At 49.0% G+C, this 26548-nt stretch overlaps 2 protein-coding genes across 3 annotated transcripts in view; both read right to left on the reverse strand.

Moving 5' to 3' along the window:
* SHISA6 (shisa family member 6) overlaps positions 1-25223 on the reverse strand; it is a 282484-nt gene extending 257261 nt beyond the window's left edge. For both annotated transcript variants that reach the window (XM_058559701.1, XM_058559700.1), the window contains exons 1-2: positions 24433-25223; positions 2368-2528 (exon numbers count right to left, since the gene is read on the reverse strand). In XM_058559701.1, the coding sequence (XP_058415684.1) occupies positions 2368-2528; positions 24433-25067 (796 nt within the window). In that variant the 5' untranslated portion in view covers positions 25068-25223. The remainder of the gene's footprint in view (positions 1-2367; positions 2529-24432) is intronic.
* LOC131416776 (GAS2-like protein 1) lies at positions 25175-26240 on the reverse strand. Its single transcript, XM_058559445.1, has 2 exons — positions 25843-26240; positions 25175-25520 (listed from the first exon to the last, which is right to left on the reverse strand). The coding sequence occupies exons 1-2, from the start codon at positions 26151-26153 to the stop codon at positions 25175-25177; spliced, it is 657 nt and encodes a 218-aa protein (XP_058415428.1). The 5' UTR covers positions 26154-26240.
* Positions 26241-26548: the final 308 nt, after the last annotated feature.

Below are 26548 nucleotides of genomic sequence, written 5' to 3' on the forward strand. Positions count from 1 at the left end.
TTAGGTGAGGGCCAGGCATTAGTATTTCCAGAATTGTCCACATAATTCCAATGTGCAGCCAGGGCTGAGGATCGCTATGCTAAAGGAGTCTTCTTCAACTTTAATGTGCGTACAAATCACCTGGGGATCTTGTTAAAATGCAGATTCGAATTCAGTAGGTCTGGAGAAGGGTCCATGGTTCTGCTTTTCTAACAAGCTCCCATGGGATGCAGTCACTGCTGGTCCACGGACCACACTTTGAGTAGTGAGGGTCTGTAGGCAGCCAGATTTGAGTAGTGGGGGATGGAAGTGGGCTACACTGATTTTTCTACATCCTAAGTAACCATCTATTATGAAGTTCCCTTTAAAGTCGGAAAGAGACTTCTGGAAGAGTTAGGATAAAAGGGAAGGGAAGAGAAGGGAAGAGGAATTTTCTGCTAATATGGGATTAGGGGCTCCTACACCTAAGAAATGTTACAGGATCCACTCTCTGTTATAAATAAAGTCCCCCACAGAATATCCAGCATATAACAAGTGCTCAATAAATGGTACTTGTGCTACCCATGGTATCACTGTTTTTATTATTATCAGGACAGGACCCTCATTCCACTTCCTAAACCAAACAAACACGTGCTTTCGACATCCAAGACCCTGACAGACCCCACAAAGCCCTACAAAGCACTTTCATTTTCAGAGGATGTGCCACAAGCAGACTTGAGTCCAGGGGTTTTCATCCCAGACACAACCCCGTGGACCCTGCCTGGTCTAGGGACACAAAGGCCTTTGTTTCTCTCATTTATTTGATTCATTTGCTGTGATTGGTGGATATACTTCCATAGCCCAGTTATGGCTAATATTGAGTGTTGACTATGTGTCAGGACCCATTTTTAAGTGCTCTTGCTGGTTTAACTCATTATATCCTTAAAAACAACTCTAGGCAGCAGGTACTATTTGTCACAAGGGCAGATGAGGAAACTCAGAAAGGCAAAGAAACTTGCTCGAAGTCACATACATCATAAGTGATAGGACCAGAAAACAAGCCGAGGGGGATAGATTTCAGAGCCCAGGCTTTTCCACGGCTTCTCAAACTTTACTTACTAAGTGATTTCACTAAAATGCAGGTTCTCATTTAGCAGAGAGATGGAGCCTGAGATTCTGTATTGCTCACAAACTCCCAAGTGTTGCTGATGCGGCCGGTCCACAGACAGCCTTTTGAGTAGCCAAACTCCTCATATGCTCTGCTGCCTTCTGGTATTACTGGATATTTTCCTTAAGATCTCTCTAAAAGACTCTTGCCACCATAGTCCTACGATCAGTGATTTGTTGATTTGACCAATGGCAAAATCACAGTAAACCTCCACTTTGAACACTCACACAAAGCTCTGTTTAAACTTCTGTTCGAACTGCAATATTTTCTGGCAAAGGATATCGGCTATTTGGAAAAGCAGTTGGGTCCATTATAAGCTGTAGATGTTGCCGGTTGATGAAATTGCTTTTAAATTTAAGTGTCACCATTAAGAATGCCTTCTGGGCCAGCGAAACAAGTCCCATCTCTAAAAGCCGAGTGAAGAGTTCCAATTTGAGAAATATAGGGAGGATTTCTCGAAACACAGGAGTGAATCATATAACTCGAAGCTTTGCTTCTTGGATCACCAGAGGAGAGGATGTATACAGAAACCAGAGAAATGACAAATCTTCCTGTCCAGTGAAAGGCATTTAAGGGCAAATCAAGACCGTCCACTTAATCAGGCTGGACTCAGTGGCTGGAAACTAAATTTCCTTGAGCTTCATTTATTTTCCATATGATAAGGAAAATGAGCCCTGCTCAGTTTCCTTCACAGGGTCATAGGGATGACCAAGTAAAAGAGTAGAAGGTATAGTGCTATTAAATAGCAGCTCATCATACATCCAAGGAATCTATAACGCACAAAAAAAGGTCACCCTACAATGCAGACATAATCCTCACCCTTGGGAAGTGCTCTTTGAGATAGTTAAGCAGTCTCTACATCTGACTGCAGCAATTTCTTGTCCCATACCTAGCACCGTAGGCAGCCTAAACCATCCCACCACAGGGGCAAGTGGGTGACCGCACTCCACCACGGCTGACGCAAGCTCCCTTTCAGGGAAGAGAATTGTGCCAGCCCCTCACTAAATCACGGATGCCCTAAATCGTCAGCTCCATTCTAGCCCCGACACTCACTGGCTGGAGCCTCCCATGCCAGTCCCTCCCCAGGGGGACAGTCCCCAGACTTGTTCACAAGCCCGCCTGCCCATTAGAGTCTCTCACCACACAGGGCTTCACGACCTGCCCCGCCAGAGCAGAAACGTCACTGAAACCTCTCACCAGCCTCAGCAAAGACTCAAGGTGATCAGATCGCTCTCACTTACCTGGAGTCTGCTTGGCCGTACGCACGGGGGTGTAGTGGTTTTTGGAGGACGATCTGACCGGCGTGTTCTCTTTGGGAGAGGTATCGATAGCCGAGATAGTTTCTCTTTCACAGTGTGCTATGGGGATTGGTCCTTGTTGTCTTAAGATGTCAGCCAGAGCCCTAAACGAGAAGGAGATCACACAATGAGATTCACCGAGCAATTGTGCATGGCCACAAGGAGAGCTGGCTTACTTTTGGAGGCCTTTTGATGTACGGAGCCCTGGGAGGAGATGGAGACACAGCATTCACAGTGCTCAATAGTCACAGTTTCGTTTGGCGCTGGTCTCAGTGGGAAAGCAGGGTAGAGGCTGCCATGCCTGGGGATACAGGCACCAAAAGGCAGTGATTATGGTTTCTTTCTTTAATTCATTTCATAGCAACAAACTCTGAGCCTTTTCAAAATACTGGCTCCCCAAATACCCCCCATGCCAGGCAGACCTCTACGGCCGCTGACCAGTGGAATGCCACCACAGTGAATGGTGTCAAATTCAGCAGCAGGTTATTAATATTAGGGGCACCAATATCCCCATCGAAAAACACACACTGAGTAGCATGTAGTCTACACTGGTGACGCAAATAAATGCAACACACAGCTCCCACCATCAAAGGAAGGCGTGATTTAGCTGCAAAGACAGGACGTACAGATAAAACGATAAATATCAGAACACATGGATGGTGCAGACAGCGAATGCAACTGGAGCTCAGAGGAGGGCGCAATTACAAACACAGAGAGGAAAACACACAGGAAAAAAGAGAGATGCACAGAGATGTTTCTGTAGCTGGAACGGCCTACCCCCTCTGCAAGAGACACAGTTACCCCGAGAGGGCAGCTTTCAATCGCTCAACACCTAGCTTCAACAACCACACGTGCACTTATTGAGGACTCACGTGCATTGGTCGCTGCAGAGACAGAGGGAAATCGGACATAATTCCTGCCATCGAGGGGCTCACAGTTAGGGGAAATCACTCCCACACCTGGTTTCAAACAGGACTCCCTCTGTGGGTGTGACACATGAAATAACCACTGTCAATGGAAACACGCAGGGATGCTGTAAGGAGGGAAAGACGAATGTGGACAAGCCACAGGAGACCACCATCTGCATACTGTTATTTTAGGGTCCGGTCTCTGATTCTGAGTGCACCCCTGCTTTGCATGAGCCAGGCAAGGAGTCTTCTATCTACTCAGGGTGTTCCTGATGGGCGGGCATGGCACCTCACCTCCAGGCCTCTCCCAGGCAGCCCAGCCCACCCTAGGCTTCATTCACACTGGGATTCCAGCTCCTGCATTCTGCCCCCTTGGAAAGTGACAACCATGGCAGTTTAAAAATGTGTCTGAGAGTGAACTGTTTCCTTCCATTAGGCCGCCTCTGACATGCTAAACCTTCCCAGGAGAAGAGCATCGAGCTGGCAATCTTATCATCTACTGGCATTTATACAGCAATTTCAGATTTTCCAAATGCTTTCCCCTCGCTGGCTTTCTTTTCTCTCACGCTGTAAAGGAAAGAGCAGACACATGCCACCACCCCATTCTCTTGCCTGGACCAAGGAGTGAGGGGGAACACACAAGCTTTACTTGGTAAAGGAAGTTCAGGCAGACCTGGGGGTCTGGGTCATAGGCCAAAGATTCAGGGCCTCGGAACAAGAAGAAAGCACTGCCCTAGAAAGTCAAGAGATTTGGGTTCTAATCCCAGCTCTGCAGTTGATTACTGTGGCCCTTTGGGCAGACTTGTTAACCTCTAAAATTGAAATTTAATCTTTTTTCCCCATCAGCAAAACAAAGAGGTTAAACTAACATGACCTCTAAGATTCCTTCTAATTCCAAAATTTGATAAATATTATTTATTTTTCTAACCACACACCCATGCAAGTTACCTTGATTCCTTCACCCCTCTGTTATCAAAGGCAGTTTCCTACCATCTTTCATGGTAAGAAAACAATGAGTTAAAAGTTATAACAGAAATAGACCAATGGAATAGAATTGAAAGTCCAGAAATAAACCCATACACCTATGAACAATTGATTTTTGACAAGCGTGCCGAGATCATTCAATGGGGAAAGAAGAGTTTCTTCAACAAATAGTGCTGGGACAACTGGATCTCCACATGCAAAAGAATGAAGTTGGATCCCTACCTCACATCATATATAAAAATTAACTCAAAATGGATCATAGAGCTAAATATTAGAGCTAAAACTATAAACTCATAGAAGTCAATCTTTGCAACCTCAGATTTGGCAATCCTTTTTTAAATATGACACCGAAAGCACAAGCAACAAAAGAAAAAAGTAGATGAAATGGATTTCACCAAAATTAAAGACTTTTCTGCATCAGAGGATACCATCAAGAAAATGAAAGACAACTCGTAGAGTGGGAGAAAATATTTGAAAATCATATTTCTGATAAGAGACTTGTATCCAGGATATATAAAGAAATCTTACAATTAAACAACAAAAAATAACCCAATTTAAAAATGGACAAAGAATATAAATAGACATTTCTCCAAAGAAGGTATACATGAAAAGTTGCTCAACATCATCAGTCATCAGGAAAATGCAAATCAAAATCATGATGAGATACCCCTTCCTACCCACTAGAATAGCTATAACTAAAAAGACAATACCAAATGTTGGCAAGGATGTGGAGAAATTGGAGCCTTCATATGCTGCTGGTGGGAATGTAAAATGGTGCAGACCTTTTGGTAAACAGTTTAACAGTTCCTCAAAATGTTAAAACGTTGTTACCATATGGCCCAGCAATCCTACTCCTAGGTATATAACCAACAGAAATGAAAACATATGTCTACACAAAACTTGTATATGAAGGTTCATAGCAGCATTATTAATAATAGCCAAAAGGTGGAAACAACCCAAATGTCCATCAACTGAAGAATGGATAAACAAAATGTGGTATATTCACACAATGGGTTATTATTCGGCCTTAAAAAGCAATGAAGTACTGACACATGCTACAACATGGATGAACCTTGAAAACATCATGTGAAGTGAAAGAAGCCAGTCACAGAAGACCACACGCTGTATGATTCTATTTATGTAAAATGTCCAGATGAGGCAGATTCATAGAGACAGAAAGTAGATTTGTCCAGGTTCTGGACGAAGGACAAATGGAGAGTGACTGCTAATCGGCACGCGGTTTCTTTCTGGGGAGATGAAAATGTTCTAAAGTTAGATAGCAGTGATAGTTGGACAACTCTGAGAATGTATAAAAATCACTGAATTGTAAACTTAAAATTTAAGGAAGAATTTTATGGTAGGTGAATTATATATCAATAAAGCTATTACAAAATAAAAAGTTTATATTCTTTTTCTTGCCTCCCAAGTTCTTATCAAGACTCCTACATCTCTGATGAAGGAGAATGGAGTCCTGTGGTTAAATCCAGCACCTTCAGTAGGCCAATATGATTCTACATTAGTGGTTCCCAACCACGGTGATTCTGTCCCCAGGGCACATCTGGTAATATGGAGACATTTTTGGCAGTCACGACTGGGGAGGGAAGAGCTACTGGCATCTGGTGGGTAGAGTCCAGAGATGCTGCTAAACATCCTAACATGCAAAGGACAGCCTCCCCACAACCAAGAATTATCTGGCCCCAAATGTCAATAATGGCGAGGTTGAGAAATCCTGATCTACATCTACACAGCACCAGATGAAGTGGGCCTTTGATTAAGGTTCAGTGCAGTCTAGTTCCACAGATAGCTACTGAGCAGCTGTATGAAGATCAGATGCTGGGCTCTGGGACACACTGGGGCTGGGGACACTGAAACGAATGTTCTAGAGGAGCAGGCCTTGTCTGTTTAGGCCATCGTTGTATCCTCAGATCCTCAGGTCTTGGCACGTTGCCCAGCTATTACATAACAGAGAAGGGAATGAAGATGGTCCCTGCCCCAGCCTCTGTAGGGCTTTCAGCCCAGCATCACTTTTGTCCACATTGACAGTGCAAATGTCAATTCCAGAGCAGATTCTCTCCAGGGCTCATTGGCCAAGGAGGAGCCAGCAGAGAAGAGATTTTCAAACAGAGTTCAACTCTCCTGGCACAGGGTGACACTCAGTGCCCGTCTCCTGAGAAGCCCACAGGACGCAGGTTCTGAGGACCATCAGGCTCAGTGGACACCAAGTGTGCTTGGGTCTGGCTTGCTGCTGGAGAATGAGTTTTAAGTCTGGGTTACAGCTAAGCTATCTCCACCTGTCTCTAGGTCACGTGAGGAAAGAAGATCATGACTTGCACTGAATTCTCTTCTGATGCCCAGCTGGCTGGACTAAGCTGGGCAACACAGCCAAACGGGAAGGACAAGCTAGAGAAGGTGTTCCTGAAGGCAGGCCATCTGGGGGGTGGGGACCCTGCCCTGTGTGGTCCAAATGAGGAGGAGGTAGCCAGGGACATGGTCCTGGTCACCCAACCTGTGGGCTTCCATGACTCCTGAACACCATTCTCCAAGATCTATCCTTTCCCAGTGCCTTCTGGCAACTAGAAAGGTGGCTCTAATTCTCAGACAGTGCGTCCTTAGGAGCGATCCCCTCTGCCAGCTCCCCTCCCCCCAGACCACACTTCCCTCCGCTCCTCAGCTCCGTGACCTCCCTCCTTGCTCCTGTTTCTTTCCAACTTCCATCTCCTTCTCTCCAGGGTGCTTGATAAACATTATTCTAATTCTGAAATGTGCGATTCCAGTCTCACCTAATTAATTTGGATACGCCAGAGGAAATGGGTTAAGGCCTGAGCTACTTTATAAGGGTAGGAAAGAAAATTGGTCACTTGAGGAACAGGCAAGCAGGTGTTGTAAAAGAGCAGGCAGCAGGTGTCAGGGTCTGAGAGAGACAGAGACTTCGAAGGAGGGGAAAGACAGGGACAGACAGACAGTGACAAACAGAGAGAATGGGAGAGACAGACAGACAGAGGTAGAGGCAGAAAGAGAGGGAAGGGAAACAGGTGGAGAAAATGAAATGACAGAAATGAAGCCAAACAGATGGAAAGAGAGCGAGAGACAGTCAGAGACTCAGAGGCAGAGAGAGGCAGAGATGAGGGAGGAAGAGAAAGAGACACAGACGAGCAGACAGAGAGAAAAGGGAGACAGAATTAGAGGGACAAAGACAAATACATAGAAAAAGCAAGAGAGAAAATGAGAAACAAAGAGAAGTTCAGAGACAGAACGTGATTCAGAAGGTGAGAGATGGGGAGAGAGGATCAGAGAGAGGCATTCAGAGGGAAAGAGAATCAGAGGGAGAGAGAGAGAAATGGGCAAGTGAAGAGTGAGGAGGGGTTCCCACCAAGTTCCCAGGGCTGGGAGGGAGCCGCCCCCACCCGCCCTCCCAGGCCGACTACAGATGTGGCTAATTTAAGAACCTGAAGAATCTTGCTAATTGTCCTGTTCATTCCAATCTCCTCCTCCCCTGAGCCACTTCTGCTGCAATATCTGAATATATCAAACAAAAGAACGCTTTTGCCTGCACTATCTGGATAACTGCCTTGGTTCGCTGCTCCTTTCGGCACATGGGTTCCTTGGCTCTCAAGGATGCGTGGCCAGCAGGGGAGAGTAAATTAATTGGGCAGCAAATCGGAACAGGGAAAACAGTCAGTCTGATCATTCAGGCCAGGAAGCAGTGTTCCTCAGAACTCGTGTTTGCAAATTAATCACCTGCATAACGGAGGTCCCATCTTACATTTGGAGAGCACTTCACAGTTTCTAAATGTGTTCACCTGCCTTATCCTGTGTGACTCCCATTCTAACCCTGTGACCTTTGCAGTTATTAGTACCCTAATTTTTAATAAGAAACTGGGGCTCAGACTAATTCTAGGACGAGAACATGATGGAACAGAAATTTAAATCCAGGGCTTGTGACTTGAGTCTGAGTGTCCCTCTGCTCACTGGGACCATCTCTTACATAGATCTCACTATCCTATGAATCCTCAGTTTGAATGAGTCCTCCTGGTCTCTCCAGCAGGGTCTGCTAATTTAGAAAATGCCAGTTAATACTTGGGCATGGAGAAACAATTAGTAAATGAGTGATTCAGACCAAGACTAATTATTTATTTGCTTAAAACCTTGGTTAATGTTGTCAGTGGTCCCAAGGAAATGAAAGTGTGTTTGAATTTCCCTAAGTGTTGTGTTATCTTGATGCCTGAGGGACCAAGTCCAGTCAACATTTTGACGTGCTGCCACCTGCATTCAAGACATGAAATCTTTCTTAAAATGGCAAATGATTTCCCTTAACAATAGAAAAATAAACAAAACTTTGCTCATAACTTTGCTTCATAGTCTTGCCTGCTTGGGAAATTAACGGCTATCATTTATTGAGCAATTGCTATGTGCCAGACATTGTGCTTAACTCTTAAAAGCACCATATTATATAACCCTTAAAACAACCTTACATGGAAGGTGCTATCAGCCTCTGCATTTTACTGATAAGAAAACTAAGACTTTGAGAGGTTAGATATCTTACCCAAGGTCACAGGGCCAGTGAGTAGTAAATCCAGATTTCAAACATAGGTAGGTTAAACTACAGAAGCTAACTTTATACCACTGAATTACCCATCCAAGACTCCGTCCATCCCACCATCCATCCATCCATCCATCCATCCCACCATCCATCCATCCTTCCAACCCTTCATCCACTTAATCACATTTGTTTTTCCACCTACTATGTCCCCTCAATGGTCTCTGAACATGAGATTCTGGAGAGTGGTCTTTAGCGGAAAAATCCACACAGAGAGAACTCACCTGCTGCTCAACTGCCCAGTTCTATTCACCTAAGTGAATCATCAACATCAACAGCTTTGAAGGTTTTTATGTCGTTTTAGCAGGCAACATTTCTGTCAAATGAAATTCTGAGTAGAACACCAATATACTTCACTAGATCCCTGCTCTGCATGAGGACAAAGTAAGGAACCAGAGCCCTGCTCTACCAAGCTCTTGTTCTCTATCCAGTAGTCCCTGGGCTTCATGAGATGTCCAAGTTTGAAAACAAAAGAGTGCCAAATGAAAAACTTGGAATTTTTTTGTCCCAATCTTTACTCATTGAGCAGACAGCAAAACTTAGGTCCCCTCAAATTAAGTGGGGAAACTGGAGACCCTTAGTTCATCCATAAGTCTTTCTGATCTCAATTAATATGCTTTCCAGGTGGACCCCATGAAAATCAGTGCTCACTAAAGTGGATCAATTGGAAAACAGACTTCTGCTTCCGCCACGTCTCTGGATTTCTGAGCCATATCGATGCCACAGAAGGGAGAAAATAAGTTCAGCTAGTATTCAGTAAGTTTTTCTGTGCCAAGAGCAAGGCAAGCTGGATAGTTTAGACCTCTAATCATGCCCTTTCTCTTTTCAGTGGCAGTAGGAAGAAATTTATGCCGTTGGATAGGTATGATAAAAGGCCAAGTGGGTGAACTATTCCATTAATAAGCTATTTTGGTTAATGTTCTTATTCCTAAGGACTAAGGAGAACACTCTTGTTTTTGAAGAATTTTCTAAAAGCATTCCTGCCTAATTAAGTAGAATATGTCGAATATAATTAATCTTTTAAAAAAAGAATGCAAGGTTCTTCCAAGAGAGGGCCACCAGTCTAATCTTTAGTTCTCTTCACAGAGAAAGCTAAGTAAAATGTAGACAATCTAGGAAATGGAGTTATTCATATAAAAACTACAGGACAAATCATGGAAGGTTTCTTTTCTTTCAGTAAATCTCTGATAGCTACTTCTTTTGTACTTCTCCTAAAAGTAGAATTTAGACATTCTATTCCAGTTAAACAAAAGAGTCTGGTTATTTGAGTCCTGGATAACTGCACTTTTACTTGACTCTGACACCCTGGGAACAGCCACCGTCCTCTTTAACATCATCCTCATGTTTATCCACTGGGCAGTCAGGGTGCCTTCATTCTCTGAAATACGCACTTCGGACAATTGAAGTGAATATATTTTTAATAAACACGCACCAAGGAAAATGGCTTAATTTAGTTCTCCTTATTCCTGGTTCTCTCACAGTCCACTTGAAAAACACAGCTGCCGGCTTTGTGTGTGCACAAGTCTGCTCTCCTCATACAGAGAGGCTACGAATGGATGTGGAGATCTCCTTTGTTGTGCTAACAATGTTTGTGCATCTGCACTGAGCTGTTCTGCAGGTCTGAGTTGTCCCAGGCACAATTGGAATTCATCATGGCCAATAAACATTGCAGGCCTCAGGGAGGGAAGGCTCGGCCTGCCTGCTTTGCTTTTCAGGCAAGCAGGGAAAGTCGCTCCATCCCGATGGGCACCTGTCCTGAGCTGCTGCTCAATGACCAGCCACGAGCTAGGTAGATGTGCATCTCCTGGGGCCTCAGTTCATCCCTAATAGCATCATCTCCACACACTCCATCCCTTGCCTCATGAATCCTATGAAAATTTACCCAGGCCTGGGAAATCTGGTAGCATCAACACCAAGCCTAGACTTTTCAGAAATATTTAGATTGTCTGAGAATGAATCTAAGATCTGGATGTGTCAAGTGCAGCTACCATTTGGACCTGGTAAACACAAATGCTACGAGATTTGTTAGCAGAGCCACATGGTCAACCTGGTGATAGATGAGTTAGTAAAGGTACCTTCATACAAGGTACAAATGGCCTGCTGCTATTGTTGTGACTGCTGGTGTTGTTTTCTTGATTGGCTAGGGGCACACACCTAAATCTGTAGGTGATGCAAAATGAAGGCAGCGTAGGCTAGTGGCTAAACCTGGGGATTCTGGAGCCAGAGTACCTGGGGTGGAATGCCGGCCACTTAGTAGTATATTGGTGATCATTAGCTAGCTACTTAAGTGGCCTGTGGTTCTGTTTCCCCATTCAAAAAATAAGGCCAAAAATTATGTCTACCACTTAGGGTTAGTATGAAGATTACATAAGTTAATATTTATAGAGCACTTAGAACAGAACCTGGCACCCACTGAGCACTATACAAATATTTGATTAATAAATAAATCCAAATGCAACCTCCCGTTGTCTACACAGGCTCAGCCTATAGGACCAAAACAAAACTAGAGGTGGAAGAGAGGAGTCTTGGAGGACTGACTCAATAATACCAGACAGGCAAAACTCTTGTTGTGGACAGTGAGCCATAGGGCACGGCTGTGGCCATGGGTCATCCTGGAAGGGACCACCCACATGCCATATTTTCCTCTCAAGCCTAAGGGCAGGAATCCACATGGTCACACACCAATTTTTCACTGAACCTTGTACTGGGAGTTTGCAGGCCAAGCGCCAAGAGAGTGTCTGTTTGTTCCTTTCTGCAAGGCCATCAAAAATTGTCCCTCCACTAGCGTGCAAGGAAGTGAGATAAAGACCCATGGAAAAGCAAGGATTCACATCAGGAGCAAAAGAAATCAGGATTCTATTGGGGCAGAAAGAGCAAATGTAGCAAACTGGCCAGGGCAACATTTTCGGCAAAGGATTCAGTTATTTTTTTTCTTCAATCTTCCTCCCTCCCTTTTTAATTCTTTTCTTTCTTCTTTCCTTCTTTAAAAAAATTATAAACATTATTGTCATTTCCAAGCTCATGTCATTGTCATTTCCAACTTTCACACCAACGCAACCATCAGATGGGTGAGGTACACAAAAAAAGACCACCCAAATCCTCTCCACTTTAATTAAGTCATTCATTCATTCATTCATATTTACTGAGCACCTACTCTGTGCCAGGCACTGCTCTAGGCACTAGAACACAGGCGTGAAAAAACAGCCAAACACAGTATCCTCTTGACATCATGGTGGGGAGATGGATTGGTGCCTAGGGCTGGAGACTGACCAATTTCCCCAAAGAAATCTTTATAAGTTTAAATTGTGTTTGAATGACTGAGACCCACATGTTGCTCTTGGCAATATCACTTGGGATTTTGCTATAGAATTATAACCCCATTTCTATGTGGACAACCTTCGCACAGGCATGAACACTTGAAACTGTGTCCTGTGAGAAATAGACTTGTAACCAGGGATGTCTGTCCAGGAGAAAGGAAGATTGAAGGGGGCCTTGACTGCTGTCTTCAGAGAGATGTCTTGTCGTCTTACAGAAAAAAGGATCCATTTCCACTGGGTTGCTACAGTGGGCAGACTTCATGCCAGAGAAGTCAAAGTTAGAAGTCAATTCCCCAGGAGAATTAACTGGAATTGCATCTTGAGAAGAGAATGGACTGCCTGCAGGTGTAGGGGAGTCCCAGCTCTAGATGCCTGGTGCAAGAGAGGAGGTGGATCTGGTGCCCAGAGGGAGAGGCACTAAAACACTTCATGAGTCCCTTTCAACCAAGAGATTCTATGAGTTTAAGGTGCTAAAAACAATCATTCTCATGAGGCCATTTGCAGATAGCATTCTTATCTGAATGGAGTGTGCAAGAAAAATGCATTTTCTCCCACACCCCAGCGCTGTTGCATTTGAAAGTACAGATGTAGACTGTTTTCCCAAACTTCCCAGGTGTGCTGAGATCAGAATGGGCCAGAGAAGAACATGCCTCCACAGCTTGATAGCCCCCATCCTATAGCTGGGCTAACAGACCAGAGCAGCGCCGAGGGACTCACCCAAGGTCATGGGGACAGAAAGTGACAGAAGCTGGGATTAGCCTGTCTCCTATCTCAGCTCCCAGGAAATGCTCTAAGGCAGAGAAAAATGGATGACAACCTCCCACAGTGAGAGAAAAGGGGGCTTTGCTAGGTGTCCCTTGAAAGCCACATAAGCAGGTAAAAGGAAGAAGATCACAGTCCTTTCCTATAAGGGGCTGAGTGCTGACTAAGTGCATCCTGTCACGTCCCACGGTAGGTGTGATGCTGTCTCCTCAATCCAAACAGTGGTATTGAGGACAGTGATGAACGAGCAGTCTCCTTAGGAAGGAAGAGGCATTTGAGAAAGAACAGAGGGAGGAAAGAGTGAGCTCACTGTCTTCTTATCCCCCAGAGACATTGTCCCAAATCTGCCTCCAGGTTCCTAACCTCTCGTGCCCAGCTGGTCATCCACGTGGCAAGAGGGGATGAGGTGAGCCCTGGGGTGGTGGCATAATCCCTAACAGAACTCTCAAAGCCGAAAGAGAGAGAGTTTCTGGATTCTAAAAACTCAGGGAAATACAAAAGACAAGAAACAAGAAGAGGGGAAATTAGTGGGAGCCCCCAGAGGGAATTAAAAAGGGAATTCGAAGCAGCCTACAGTCAAGCATCACTAATTCAGCAGAAATGGGGGCAGGCTAATCCCAATCAATGAAACAGACATGAAAATTATAAAACACTTTAAAGGAAATGCATTTTTACTGCTTCCCAGGCCACTGCAGGATTACAAACTAGGCTAAAAAAAAAAAATTGATCTTTGGAGAGCTACTTTATTGAATAGATAAGAATGATTTGTAATTAACATGCCAATTGTCTAAGGAAGAGCCTTCTTGAAAACAATCTGTCCTTCTGCATGGTGTATGTGCCCTGCACAATCTTTGCAGTCTTGTCTGAGCTATTTAATCTGTTCATCACAGCTTCTTATCAGACAGAGAAGAGAAAAACAATTTCACCCAAGTCCAATTTGGATAAATTTTGAATTAGCGGAGTCTGAATAGACATCGTTTAATGAAGTTACAGCAGGACAAGTTCAAGAAGGAGAAGTGGAGGGAGAGAGGAACGGGACATAACTCCACAGAAGAGAAGAGGAATCAAAAGGAGAACAGATGGAGAAAGAAGCGACTGTGGACAAAGACAGAAAGGAACAAGAAGAAACATTTTAATGATGTGACTTAAAAGAACGAGAGAGAAGCCACAGATCCTCTGCTAAGAGACCCGATTCTCTTTGCAAATACATGAGGGTGGGGGACGAGGCGCTGGCACGGAGGTGGGTAAGAAGCCGGCTGTCGATTGTCTGAGAACAGAAAAGCTGTGTGATTTCCCACAGCCTAGGGAGCCTTCCAAGCCTACGGGACATCATTCCTGCAAAAGTTCAGGCAAATTCCTCAGGACGCAGTAAAAAGTCAGAGAGGGCCAACTGTTAATCCAACAGAGAGGCTGGAATCCAGATTCTTCTGCAAGTTCTGGAGCAGCCTCAGCATTTGGGCTTGGGCCGCTGCCCTGTCATTTTAGGGAGGTGGGTTAACATGAGCCCACCCTCAGACGAAGCTGCCCAGCTGTCAGGGACTGAGGCCAGAGGCCCTACTGATCAGATCCAAGGCGATACTAGGACTGGGGGAGAGACGCTCTCCTGGCAACAACTTCTTTGCTTCCATGGGGTTTGGCCCCTTCCCTGCCCAACCCCTGGGGATGACAGCAAGGGTCTGTATTCTCAGGACCTCAGAAGGGAGGGGACGGACGGCTCTGGAACACACTCTCGGATGCCACTTAAAATGAACAGCCACTCCCCCTCGTCCCGCACGTCCTTTCGGGGTTCAAATCCCTCCTCACCGCAGCAGCAGGACAGAGAAGAGAGGGAACAAGTGACCGTCTGGGTGGAAAGCATACCTCCCAGGACATTTGGCTAAGGGAAGCACGAATATGGCCAGAGGACAGATGTCCTAAGTAATGAGACTTTAATGCCGGAGCTAATGGGAACAGTACACAAGACCAAATGCCAAAAAAAAGCAAGGAATAATGAGTGTTTGCAAAGCCTGCAGAAGGCAGCGACTCTTCTCCCGAACGCTGGGGAACAGGGCCAAGGTTCTAGCCACCCAGAGCCTTGGTTGGGGCTCAGCCTCCAGGGGTCTCGAGATGGGGACGGCAGCTCTGGGCAAAGAGGATCAAGAGTTCTCCTGCCCCTCCGACCAGGCCAGAGTATGAGCCACGGTGGAGGCTGAAAACAGTGCTAGGAACTCCATGTTCCCGGGGAGAGCGAGGGAAATGGTTCCCACGCCCACCTCCATCAGGTGAATGCCCTGGTCAGGGACCCCTGCCCTGGAGCCGCAGACCCCGGAGCACGAGCCCCACCACAGACCACCGCCATGGTCATGACCACCCCCACTGACCATGATGACTGGAGCCTGAGGGTGAAAATCAGGGCTCCGGCAGGTGCCCAGGATTCCTTCCTTTCCATGTGCCTTTCAGGACAGAGGGCGTGCGGGCACAAGAGACAGAGAAACAGGGCAAAAGAGCGAGGAAGTAGGAAGTATGGCTGAAGAATCAAAACAGGAAAAGAACAGAACTAGAGCAGGGAAGCAGAAGTGAGCTGGCTGAAATTCTGTGTCTTGTGTGCATAGTGCTAGATGTTATAAATGGGGCAGGGAGGGGACCTGTGATGAATGGGGCTGTTTGTGAGCTGTACATCTCAGTAATTAAAACTGGGGATGGCCAAGGTCCATCCTCTCGCCCCCCAAAGTGCTTCTTTTCTCTAGCGCCCCTGTTACTCTCAGGAGCTGGGACTCGTGCCCTGGGATTCTTTCAATATTGTAAAAGTTTGGGTTGGGTTTTTTTCCTCAAAGTCAGGGTGTTCTGTTTTGTTTTTGTTTTTTCCATCTTCTCTGTATTGCCTTCACTGTCCTCAGCCGATATAATCCTTTCTAGAAAAAGAGCCCTTTTACTGCCCTGGTGCCTTCGTGCCCTGCAGGCAATGTAAGTGAGGGCCACCAGCCCAGTTCCACAGCACCCTGATTTGGAGGTCGTGTATCCTACCATCCCTTACTGTGATTACCGTCCCTGGGCACAGGCAGCTGGGTCTTTTCTTTCTCAAGTAATCTGAGTATCAGTGACCCACTTACATCCAGGAAGGTGAGAGCCAGCTGCTCTGTGGGTCCCCAGGAGACCAGCGATGTATTAGCTGTGTGACCTTGGGCAAGTTACTAAGCCTCTTTGAGTTCATTTCCTCGTCTGTTAAATGGGCAGCTATATTCAGAGGGTGATGGAAGGATGCAGGGAGACAATGCATGTCAAGTGTTTAGCAGGGTGCCAGGTACCCAGCAAGCCCTGGAGAATGGGAGCTCTATGAGAGTTTCTCTATTGCCCTCCCTGCTCCATCCACGTGACCTTGAGTCCGCATCTAACTGAGATCTCAGGTCCTCCTCGAAGCTGGCTTTTTGGGGTTGCACAGGTGATTGGGTTGTGTAAGCTCCTGAGAGTCAGAGCTCCCCGATTCCTGACACCTGAGCAGAGGTTAGGGGCTCCCCAGTCACAGAGCAGGACTGACTCCTCCCAGAGTGTCCAAGAGTGCCCTTTAAGGTCTCCGGGGGGCCAGAGGCTCTGCCCTAGCCCATGAAGTGGGAGCAACACCACTGCCCAGTCCCTCACCACCCACTAAGTCATGACTGAGAATAGGAACACCATCCTACCCATGACAGCACAGCCTGCTGCTTTCCCAACTGCAAAGAGGAATGAGAATTGGCAACAGCTGCTGTGCCTGGTGGCCCCTTGTCACCTGTCCTTAAACTCAGCCTGCCCCACCCTTGCTCCATTTCTGTGATCAATCCCACCCAACGAATGCACATTTGGGGGCCGTGGAGAGACTCAGTAAATGAACATCAGGAATCTACCAGCAATGCTCACTGGAAGCCCCACCTTCCTGTGCTTGCACACATTTCTACTTCATCGATGGCTGTCTGGACCAAGCGGTGACCCCATCTGAATGCCAAATTGCAGGGGCGATGGCCTCAGATGGAGAGAAGGGAGAGCACGGATCCCAAGCCTGGCCACATGCATCCCAAATAAACTGGGTCCCTTTACTCTCAAAATCAAATTAGGAATCTAAATTGAGCTATCTGTCTACTGTCTCATGCAGAAATGTGGGACATTCATTTTTTTTTCACCCTTTCTGGGCAGTTACTTGAGCTGTTTTCTGCATATTCAACTCCTTTCTTTTCCCCTCTCTCCCAACTCTTCACTGTCTGCCCTGACACACTGATCCAGCACGAAGCTGATTTTCTTTAGGCCAGTAATTATCTTTCCACGTTGAGGAGTGGCCCCTTCAGAGTGGTCACCAGGGAGAGCAGGGCTCTGATCCACAGGACCGCCATTCATTACCAGAATGCCTCTTCTGGGCACCTGCCTTTGGAGACAGCTGACATGGTTCCTAGGAGAGCAGGTCTCATTACTGGAGGCGCTCTTTATTTCTGATGAATAACCGGCCCAATCACCTATTTCATTCATCGGCCGCAGCCCCATGACTTATCGCTGCTTACAGGAATCAAATCTCCCCTAAGAGGATAAAAATATGCTACCATTACGGAAAGCCAGAATGACATGCCATGGGCTCTGAAAGCACTTCCAGGAGAGGAACTGTGGCAACATCTTCCAGGGAGGAATCAGCGTGCAGCCTCCCAAGGTGACTGCTTAGAAGGACGACACATTAGGATATGTACGTCCTGGTTCTTTCGAAGGAAGAATCAGGCACACTGCAGGCAGAGGCACCAAACTGCATGTCATAGAGATTACTTTCACATAATGATTGGACTCAAATTTCCAGCTTCCTTAGCTGCCCTCCCTGAAGTTTCTCTGGACCCCTCACCTTGTATTCACCTTGGCCCTGTGGTATCTCAGCCCAGAGATGAGAAAGGGCAGGACTAGCAGCAGTGCCTGTGTTTCTGTGGTTCACAGAGCTGTCCTATATATGCAGGGAGCCATCCTGGAGCACAGACCTGAAACCCCACGCACACGGCCATGGCGTGCCTGGAGGTCTCTGGTCTCTCGCAAAGCTGAAATGCATTGATCTGCCAGGTCTCAGTATTCCCACCCATCTCTGGGAGAGACAGAAAGCATCCGCAGCCCTAATTTTTAATTACAGATTTCTGCCCATAGTTTTATTCAGTGACCCATTGCCCTGGTTCGCAACTCTTTGGCTTGTGCCATGCTTTCCTTCTTCAATGGTTTGCATTACTCAGATCTGATTAAAGGATTATGCTTAGATCAGGCCATTGCTCTTTACAAAGGAATGTGTAGAAGCTGCAAAAGGACCAGGGAAGATCAACAGAAATCATTTTAGAGGATGGAAAAACTGAACGAGGAAGAACTCAAAAAAATGTAAGGAAGAAAGAGAAGGGAGAAGCTGTCATTCACATCTGTAAATATCTGAAAGTTATTTGGTGATGACTAAGAAACATGTGCATAGAGTAAAGCAGAATGGATTTTCATTGGGGAAGACGAGGCCAAGCAATACTGGGAAAAGACCACTGGCCTAGGACACAGGCCCCCTGGCTTCTAGTCCAAGCTCATTCACCCACTGGACAGGGAACCCTGGTGTTGCGATCTAGCCTCCCTGGGCCCCCTTCAGCTGCCTCACTTATAAAATTACAGAGTTAGGTTAAATGACTTGCCTGCAGTAAAAATTCTGTGATTCTGTAATAGATGACAAACTAATAGAAAGTACTACTCTGCCTTTTCAAAACATTTTGCATTTACTTCTAGAGATAAAAAGAAGAACAGGCAGGATTAGCAATCTGTCCTGAATGGGTTTGAAATAAGCCTGCTCAAGTTCAAGGGTCTGACACCTTCTGAGGCTTCACTGGTAAACCCTCCCACCAAGCCCTCTTCTCCATCTGCAACATCTACAAAAGAAGATGCTAGAAATATGAGGTCATAAACGTGACTCAGGGAAAAATAATGGGTTGGAAGGTCCCAAGACAGAGAAAAGAGAAAAAAAAATTACAGCAGAAGGTATTTTTAAAATGAATTTAACCTAGGCCTGAATACAGTCCATCAGAGGCCCCTCCTCCATCACCATCTTATACACCAGTAAGTTCAAACCACAAATTTGTGGTTCCACAGGATATATATCATCAAGGGACATGACCAAAATTGTAGGACAACATGCACTCGAATCTACCACAATTTCAAAAATAGATTGCACAGGACTTTGAATGGGGGGATGGTGGCAGGGACGCAGGAGAGTGGTGACATCCAATAGCCAGTAGCTGGGTTAGTACCAGCATGTAGTGGGGATTTTCACGGACTACGAAAAGGAGCCAGAAAGTTAATATCTAAAGGCAATGCTGCCAAGCCCTGGGGAAATCAGGCAGTGGAACTGGAAGGATTAAGCTTGGTGTAGTTCCCTTCTATTCCAGATCTGTGGGCATGTCTGTCTGGGGCTAGTGAATTAACCTCTTTCAATCAGCTCACTTTCTCAGCTGTCTTAACCACTGCTTCCTGCAAAATTGATTTGAATTGACTGCACGGTCAATCTGATCTCTTACTAAAATACGTTGAAAACAATTAATTGGGCTTTTTCTCTACCTGTGTCTTGGCAGCGTAGAACTGTGGGTAAACTCTTGGTATCTTAGCAGCAGACTCCTCCAAATGATTGTGTTCTGAGCCAGGCAAGAGGGACAGAGGCACATGCCCTTCTAGACTTGGAGTAGGGTGGGCGGGGACAGCAAGACAGCAACAACATACCAGAGAGAATTGTCAAAGTGCAGGTTTTTGAAAAGTATTTGCATGGCTGCCCTGCTCAATCAAGAACGAACTCTGGGGCCGGCCCCGTGGCTTAGCGGTTGGGTGCGTGCACTCCGCTGCTGGCGGCCCGGGTTCGGATCCCGGGCGCGCGCCGACGCGCCGCTTCTCCGGCCGTGCTGAGGCCGCGTCCCACATACGGCAACTGGAAGGATGTGCAGCTATGACATGCAACTATTGCTGGGGCTTTGGGGGGAAAATAAATAAATAAAATCTTTAAAAAAAAAAAAAAAAGAATGAACTCTGCTAGCCTCATGTGTCAAAGGTAACATACACTTTATAGGTTTCTGTTTTACAATTTGGTATCTTGCGCACAGGAGGCGAGCAGGGCCCATCTGTTGAACGAATGCATTGCATGTAGCCGCCGGCGGCAGGAGGAAACCAAGCACGGGCCCTGGGCAACGCCATACACTTCTCACCCGATCACCTTCCTCCTTTTGCTGTCTTTGCTGCTTCTGTCTTCCTGGTGTCCTTCCCCTAACCCCTCCTCCATAAGCCTTCTTAAATTCTACAATTTCGCTGCTTTCTCCACATGCATTTTTTTTTTTCCACTTAAAGAAAATGGAAAACATGCAAGGCTAAGACCTTCAGTCCAAGGCAAGTTATTTTGTGTGTCCTTCCAACTGCTATATTTGATGTAACTCTCTGTTTAGATCAATTCATTCTAGTGAGCCCACAGTGCTTCAAAAAATGGAGTGTTTGGGGGTGATCCGACAATTCACTGCCCAGGAACCTAGGACAAGAACTCACTAAATCAGCCAACACAGTGGTCATGCTACTGTAGTTATGTGGTCTGTGAGGACAAAATAGAGCCCTTTGGGCTTGTAATTAATTTCTGGAGGGAGAAAAGGTGGAACAATGTGTTCCCCTGATTCCTCTAGAAATAAGCAGAGACCCCAAGACGAGCCCTTTGCCGGCTGTAGGGGTCACCTCCTAAAGCTCTTCCTTTTTCCTAATAACATCTGCTCAGGTTTTTCTCCCACAACCCTGAGCACTTCCCCTCACCCCCCGCCCCACAGGCCTCCATGCCCTCCACCCCTGAGCAGGCAGTGGGAGGACCCAGAGCAGCTCTGACTTCACCACCTCATCTCCAGCATCCTAAGAGCTTCCTGGCCCATCTGTTAATTAGCCATTTAAAAAAGAAGCCACACAGTTCCTCCCGCAGAATGAGTCTTCTCTCCAAGACACTCATGAGTCAACTCAGGGTGAGGAGAAGGAACAGGTCTGGATGGTAGGGAACTGAATGGCAAAAGGCAGCCAGTCTCCTAGGCCGTCTCCTAGGCCGAGCCCTGATCTTGGAGAACACGGTGGGCCCTCCCTGAACAAACAGCCCCGGGCAGCAGTGCAGAAACCACTCAGGAAACGTTACAATCCGCGTGGGCCTGCGGTCATGCGCTTGAGCCGCAGCCTGGGCAGCTGGAAAGAAGGGGAAGGGGAGGTAGAGAGCCTGGTGAGAAACGGGGTTCTGAGTGGGAAAGGAGGCTGCCCGATGTCCAGTGGCTCTCCAGATCCAGAATACGGGGTCCCTCTGGCCACCTCTCTCTCCTCCCTGGGGTCCAGCTGAGTGGGACTTTGCTCATCTGTGAGAATCACCAGAGCGCTGATCGTTTCCCCTACAGACACTGGCTTCTAGCACAGAAACATGATGGCAAGGTCTAATCACTTCTGGAAAAGACCAAATCTGTCCTTCCCTGCAGGGGCTGGAGACGTGAAAGGGGGCCCTGCCCTCAGGAATGTACGTGCAGGCAGGCGAGGGCTGGCCAGCCCAGGAACACAGGAAGAGGCAGATGGACCACCTTGGAGTGGCATCCTTCTTTTCATCCCTTCTAACACTCACAAATACCCCCTTCAATGAGGCAGCTCTCCTCCCTCAGACTCAGCCCCTTCTTCCCCATCTGCATCGTCTGAGAGGAACACACAGTGGAATAAACTCCTTGCTTTTTCAGAAAGGAAATGTCTTTGCTGAATATTCCAAAGAATACGTAAGAGAACACACATCCCACTTCCTCGGTTGACCTCTGAAGGGTCTATATTCTTTCTTCTCCCCCACTTTCCCTGGGGAAAACTCACTGTGGTGTGAATATTTATCTCCTTCTCCACTGCTCTCTCCTCTTCTCTACCCTAACTCCCCAGCAAGACAATCTGCACAAAACTCCCCAGAGCAGCAAGCAGTGAACTCTGAGGTGTGAGCAAAGTGAGATGAGTCGTGGCAACACTCACACCCAGGAGTCGGTGAGCAGCTCCCTGTAATGTGCACACTCACCCTGACACGCCTGGGAAGGAAGAGGTGGAGATGGGATGCTGTTGTGCCTGAGTAACCCAGAATGGAAAACTAAGTTTCCCAACCTGTCCAAGGTCACTCATGGAGTGTCCTAGATGGCTTTCTCATGCTCTGTCCCCTCCCTCCCAAACACAGACAGGCATTGTCCCCTACCCAAGCACCAATATGATGGTTTCCAAAGCACTGATCAGGCGAGACTGCAGCTGCTGGAAGAGATGCTGTGAATTGAATAGAATCAGGAGGTGAATTTGATGGAGAAGCATCCCATATTTACATGATGGTCTGAGGGCTGAAATTCATCCCCCTTCCCACGGTTATCTCTCTTCCCCAACCCAAGAGAGAAACTGCACAATGGCATCACCATTGAGCCATACACCCATACACAAACCAGTTGCCCTAGCTTGGTGTTGGGGAAGTCTGTGTGGTGGGGAGGGAAGAAAACACCAAGAGGAACAGTGATGTCTCCAGGGTCACAAGCCAGTAGAACACAGGCCAATGCCAGCATCCAAAGACTATGAATATCCTTCCAGGTGTTGCTGAATAAACTCAGTAGGAGGTGGCAAGGTCAGGGCAGGGGGCAGCTCTCTCTAAGAGTGTAGAGAACAATGGCTCAGGGAAGAGAGAAACTCAAAGAAAGGTATGTGAGAATCAGCCAGCAGGAGGCCATGGCCAGAGTGGAAGGTGATGAGTAACCAGGACCACAGGAGAAGGTAGACAATTTTCTGGGCCTAGAGACAGGGCTGGAGGGAGCATAAGGACCAGGCATCTCTGCATCAGGAAAGTGCTTGCCCACAGGCATTCCTTCTCTGCTTTCCATAGTGAGCCGAGAGAGAATTCTTCGCCAGACAAGACCCAAAAGAGGGAGTGTCCTGTCCTTAGTTTGCTCTCCATCCCACCTGCCCTCTGCATTTGAGAGCAGGGACTGACCACAGACCATGTGTCACAACTCGTCCATCAGTTGCCAGGACCAGTCCAGGCACAGACTCATTATCTGAGCCATAAGATGAGGACAGAAAGGAGGGCAGTGGCACTTGAGGGTGATGACTGAGGATTATAAACAGGTCTCCTTTTGGAAGCACCCCAATTGTAACACCTGCGTTTGTCAGTATTGGAGTACCCACGCTTTGAGGATTTGACTCAATAAAACCTGCCAGGGAATATGATCTTTTCTCAACATCCACAGTATCAACAGAAAAAAAAATCATGCCTAGAAATTTCTATCTGCTTTTCTCTCTCTTCATCAAGGCACAGGTGATTAACGTCCGCAACAGTGAGGGAAGAGGTTTTCAGGCCAGAAGGATAGCAAGCAGAGTGCGGAGATGAAAGGTGTATGGCTCAGGGTGGGGGCCTGCTGGGCAAACTCAGAAGCAGGATTGGTCTGGGGGGTGGTCCTGGTTACTAGGGTAGTGCCCACACAATGTGCCAGAAATGGAAGTATTTCCTGGGGCAGGATTTGTTCCCTGAAAGGACTCTGCTGAACCACGTCCAGCCTCATCATCACAAGGGGACAGAAGCAGAGCTAACTTTGCATCTCTGGGTGCATCACTCCTAGAGTTGTAAAGAGAGGCTGGTTTCCTGTTCCCTTGGCTTTGACTTCCCAAAGGGCTCCCTTGGAGCTAGGGTTGTGGGGCAGGCGGCAGTCAGGGTAGAACCATGGACTACCATATTTGAGCTCCTGGCATAAGTTTCGATAGGAGGCTGTCCCCACTGCCTGCCTAATACAAGCAGTGAAAGATGCCCACCAGGTTTAACAGAGCAAGAAGTGTTAACTCAGAGAGTTCTGCCTACAAGGTTTAAGTCTCAGCAGGAAAGATAAGCATCCCACTCAGCAGGATGCAATGAAGAGACACCATCTGCCCTTGGTCAACACGGAATGGATACATCTTTATTCCTTCTTCCCCCAGGAAGCATTCTTTCCATATCACCTTCCTCGCTACACCACCCAGTTTACACCAAATCACTTAGTACTCTTTCCAGTAAGGTTCTAACATTGGTCAGTTTCCTATGTTGAAGATAAGCTCTGGTTTGACTCAGAAACCAAATGCAGTAAGAGCCTACACCAAAGTGCCCACCTGCCACGAAAACTGAACCCTAGACCCCCACCCAGGATTACAGAATTTGTAAAATTTTTACACTCAAACTTCATGGACTCGACCAATCCAACTTACTTTGCCTTGTAAATCCCCCTAGCCCCAAAGCAGGCGTTCCGGTTCTAAAGAAACGAAGAGGGAACAAGCGGCTCTGATTTATTGCATGTAAAAGAAGCAAGGGTGAAACTGACTAGCGAGTCGAGAGACAGGTGGTGATGCCAAGAGTGGAGAGGACAAGGGAAGCACGTTAAGAGAGGTGAGACCACGGGGAGACCAGGGGCAGGCGCCAGGGGCCCGCTCTCACCTGTGGATGTTCATCTCCCGCGGAGGGCGGTGGGCCTTGTCATAGGAGACCTTGGCGAAGACGCCGGCCACGATGACGAAGGCGATCACCCCGCAGGTGATGTAGACGGTGAAGTTGGTCTTGTCCTTCTCCGGGTCGTACTTGTTCTCGGGCCCCGGCGACACCACCTTGGTGCTGGGCGTCTGCACCCACACCGGGCTCTGGTAGTTGGTGCACTGGCGCTGGTCCAGCTTCTCGTGGCGCTTCTTGCAGCAGAAGCGGTAGTAGCAGGTGCCGCAGCAGTACAGGTAGCCGCTCTCGCTGTTGTTACACTCGAACTCCTTGTCGTACTGGCCGCTCACGTCGTAGTAGCCCCAGCACGTCTCGTAAGTGACGGCCGCGCTGGCCGCCGCCACCGCCGCGGGCTGTCCCCGCCGGCTCCCCGCCTCCGGGACGCCGGGCGCCCGGGCAGTGCCGTTCAGCTCGCGGCCGCCCCGGGCCAGGGCGCCCCCGGGCCGCCGGCCCCCGACGGCAGCGGCGCCGGCGCTCAGGGTCCGGTTGGCGGCGCGGCCGCGGGCGCCGTGGGCGCTGGGCAGCAGGTCCAGGGACTCCAGCGAGAGCAGCAGCAGCAGCAGCAGGAGGCGCCGCAGCGCCATGGCGGGGCCGAGCGGGAGAGCGCGGGGAAGCTTCCGCGGCAGGCCGCTCCCGCGACCGGCCGGGCTCCGAGGGCGGCCGCGCGGGCCGGGCTGGCAGCGCGGAGTGGTCAGCGGCGCCGAGGCGATGGCGCCATCGAGGCGCGGGCGGCGGCGGCGGCGGCGGCGGCGGCGGCGGCGCGCGGTGCGCACGGACCGGCCCGGCGCGGGCTGCTCGGGCTCTCACGCTGCGCGCCGGCTCCGCGCTCCCCCTGCGGGCTCGGCGCGCCTCCCGGGCAGCCCCATCCCCCGCCGGCGGCGGCGGCGGCGGCGGCGGCCCCGCGCGCGGCTCGGCTCAGGCAGGACCCGAAGCGCGGCTCCGGGCGGCGGCGGCGGTCCCGCGCGCGGCTTGGCTCAGGCAGGACCCGAAGCGCAGCTCCGGGCGGCGGCGGCGGCGTGGTCCCGTCCGGGCGGGTCCTGCGGGACAAGACGGGGAGCCGGTCACGGGGTGGGGCGACGGGCGCTCCCGGAGGCGGGAGGCGTGCGGCGGGCGGGGAGGGAGCTCGCAGCCCTCGAGGAGCGAGGCTCCGGGCCGGGAGGGGCGCGGAGACCGCTCCCGAGACGGGCCCCGGCGTCGCTGCGCGCTGGCCACCGAGGGCGCACGGGCCACCCAAGCCCCTAGCTGCCCGGCCCCGCAGCGCGCTGCCGGCGCCGACTGGCTGCCCGGGACGGAGCCGGCTGTGGCTGGGGTCGGGTGGCAGCCGGAGGAGTGCGCGGCGGCCGGACCTCAGTCACTCACCATGCCCCGCTGCGACTGCAGAGGCGGCGGCGGCGGAGAGGCGGGAGCGCAGCGGCCGGAGCGAGCGAACCCAGAGCCGCCGGCTCGCTGCCTGCACTAGTGCTGGAGCGTGTGTGAGAGGGAGCGAGGGAGACACACGCACTCACACACCCGCACACACGGGAGCGCCGCGAGGGGAGGGGAAGGGAGGGCAGCCGCTCACCGCCGCCCACGTTTACACGCCTGGGCGCCCGGGAGGAGGGGGGCTCCTCTTTGCTTCTCCGTCCTCGCGGCACTTGAAGCTCCGCGTCACCAAAACCCGGGACACCCATTAATCAACACGGCGAACCAGGCGGGCAAACAGGGGGCCAGGAGCAGGGCGGGAGTGTCCTCTCTGGAGCCAGCCTGCGGCGGGGCCAAACCTCCCCTGCCTTTGCCCCGTCCAGCCTTCGCGGCTGGTGCCACCCTACCCTACAGTCCTGGGCTGTGCGCTGCCGAAGCAAGAGTTGGGGTTTTTTGCAAGCCTTTGCTTCTCCCTAGTGGCGACGCTCACAGTTGAGGGAAGAGGTCAAACCCATTGCTACAGGTTCCTAAACTGAGACTAGGGGTCAAGTGACTTGTCGGAGGTTACTGGGCTACCAGTAAGCAGGGCCAAGTCTCTCTTCCCCTTGGGCACTCTATTCCCCACCCCGCCTCTAACACGCGCACAGGCACAAGACAGCCCCAG

Source organism: Diceros bicornis, chromosome 18 (assembly GCF_020826845.1).
Source record: "Diceros bicornis minor isolate mBicDic1 chromosome 18, mDicBic1.mat.cur, whole genome shotgun sequence".
Taxonomy (NCBI): Eukaryota; Metazoa; Chordata; class Mammalia; order Perissodactyla; family Rhinocerotidae; genus Diceros; species Diceros bicornis.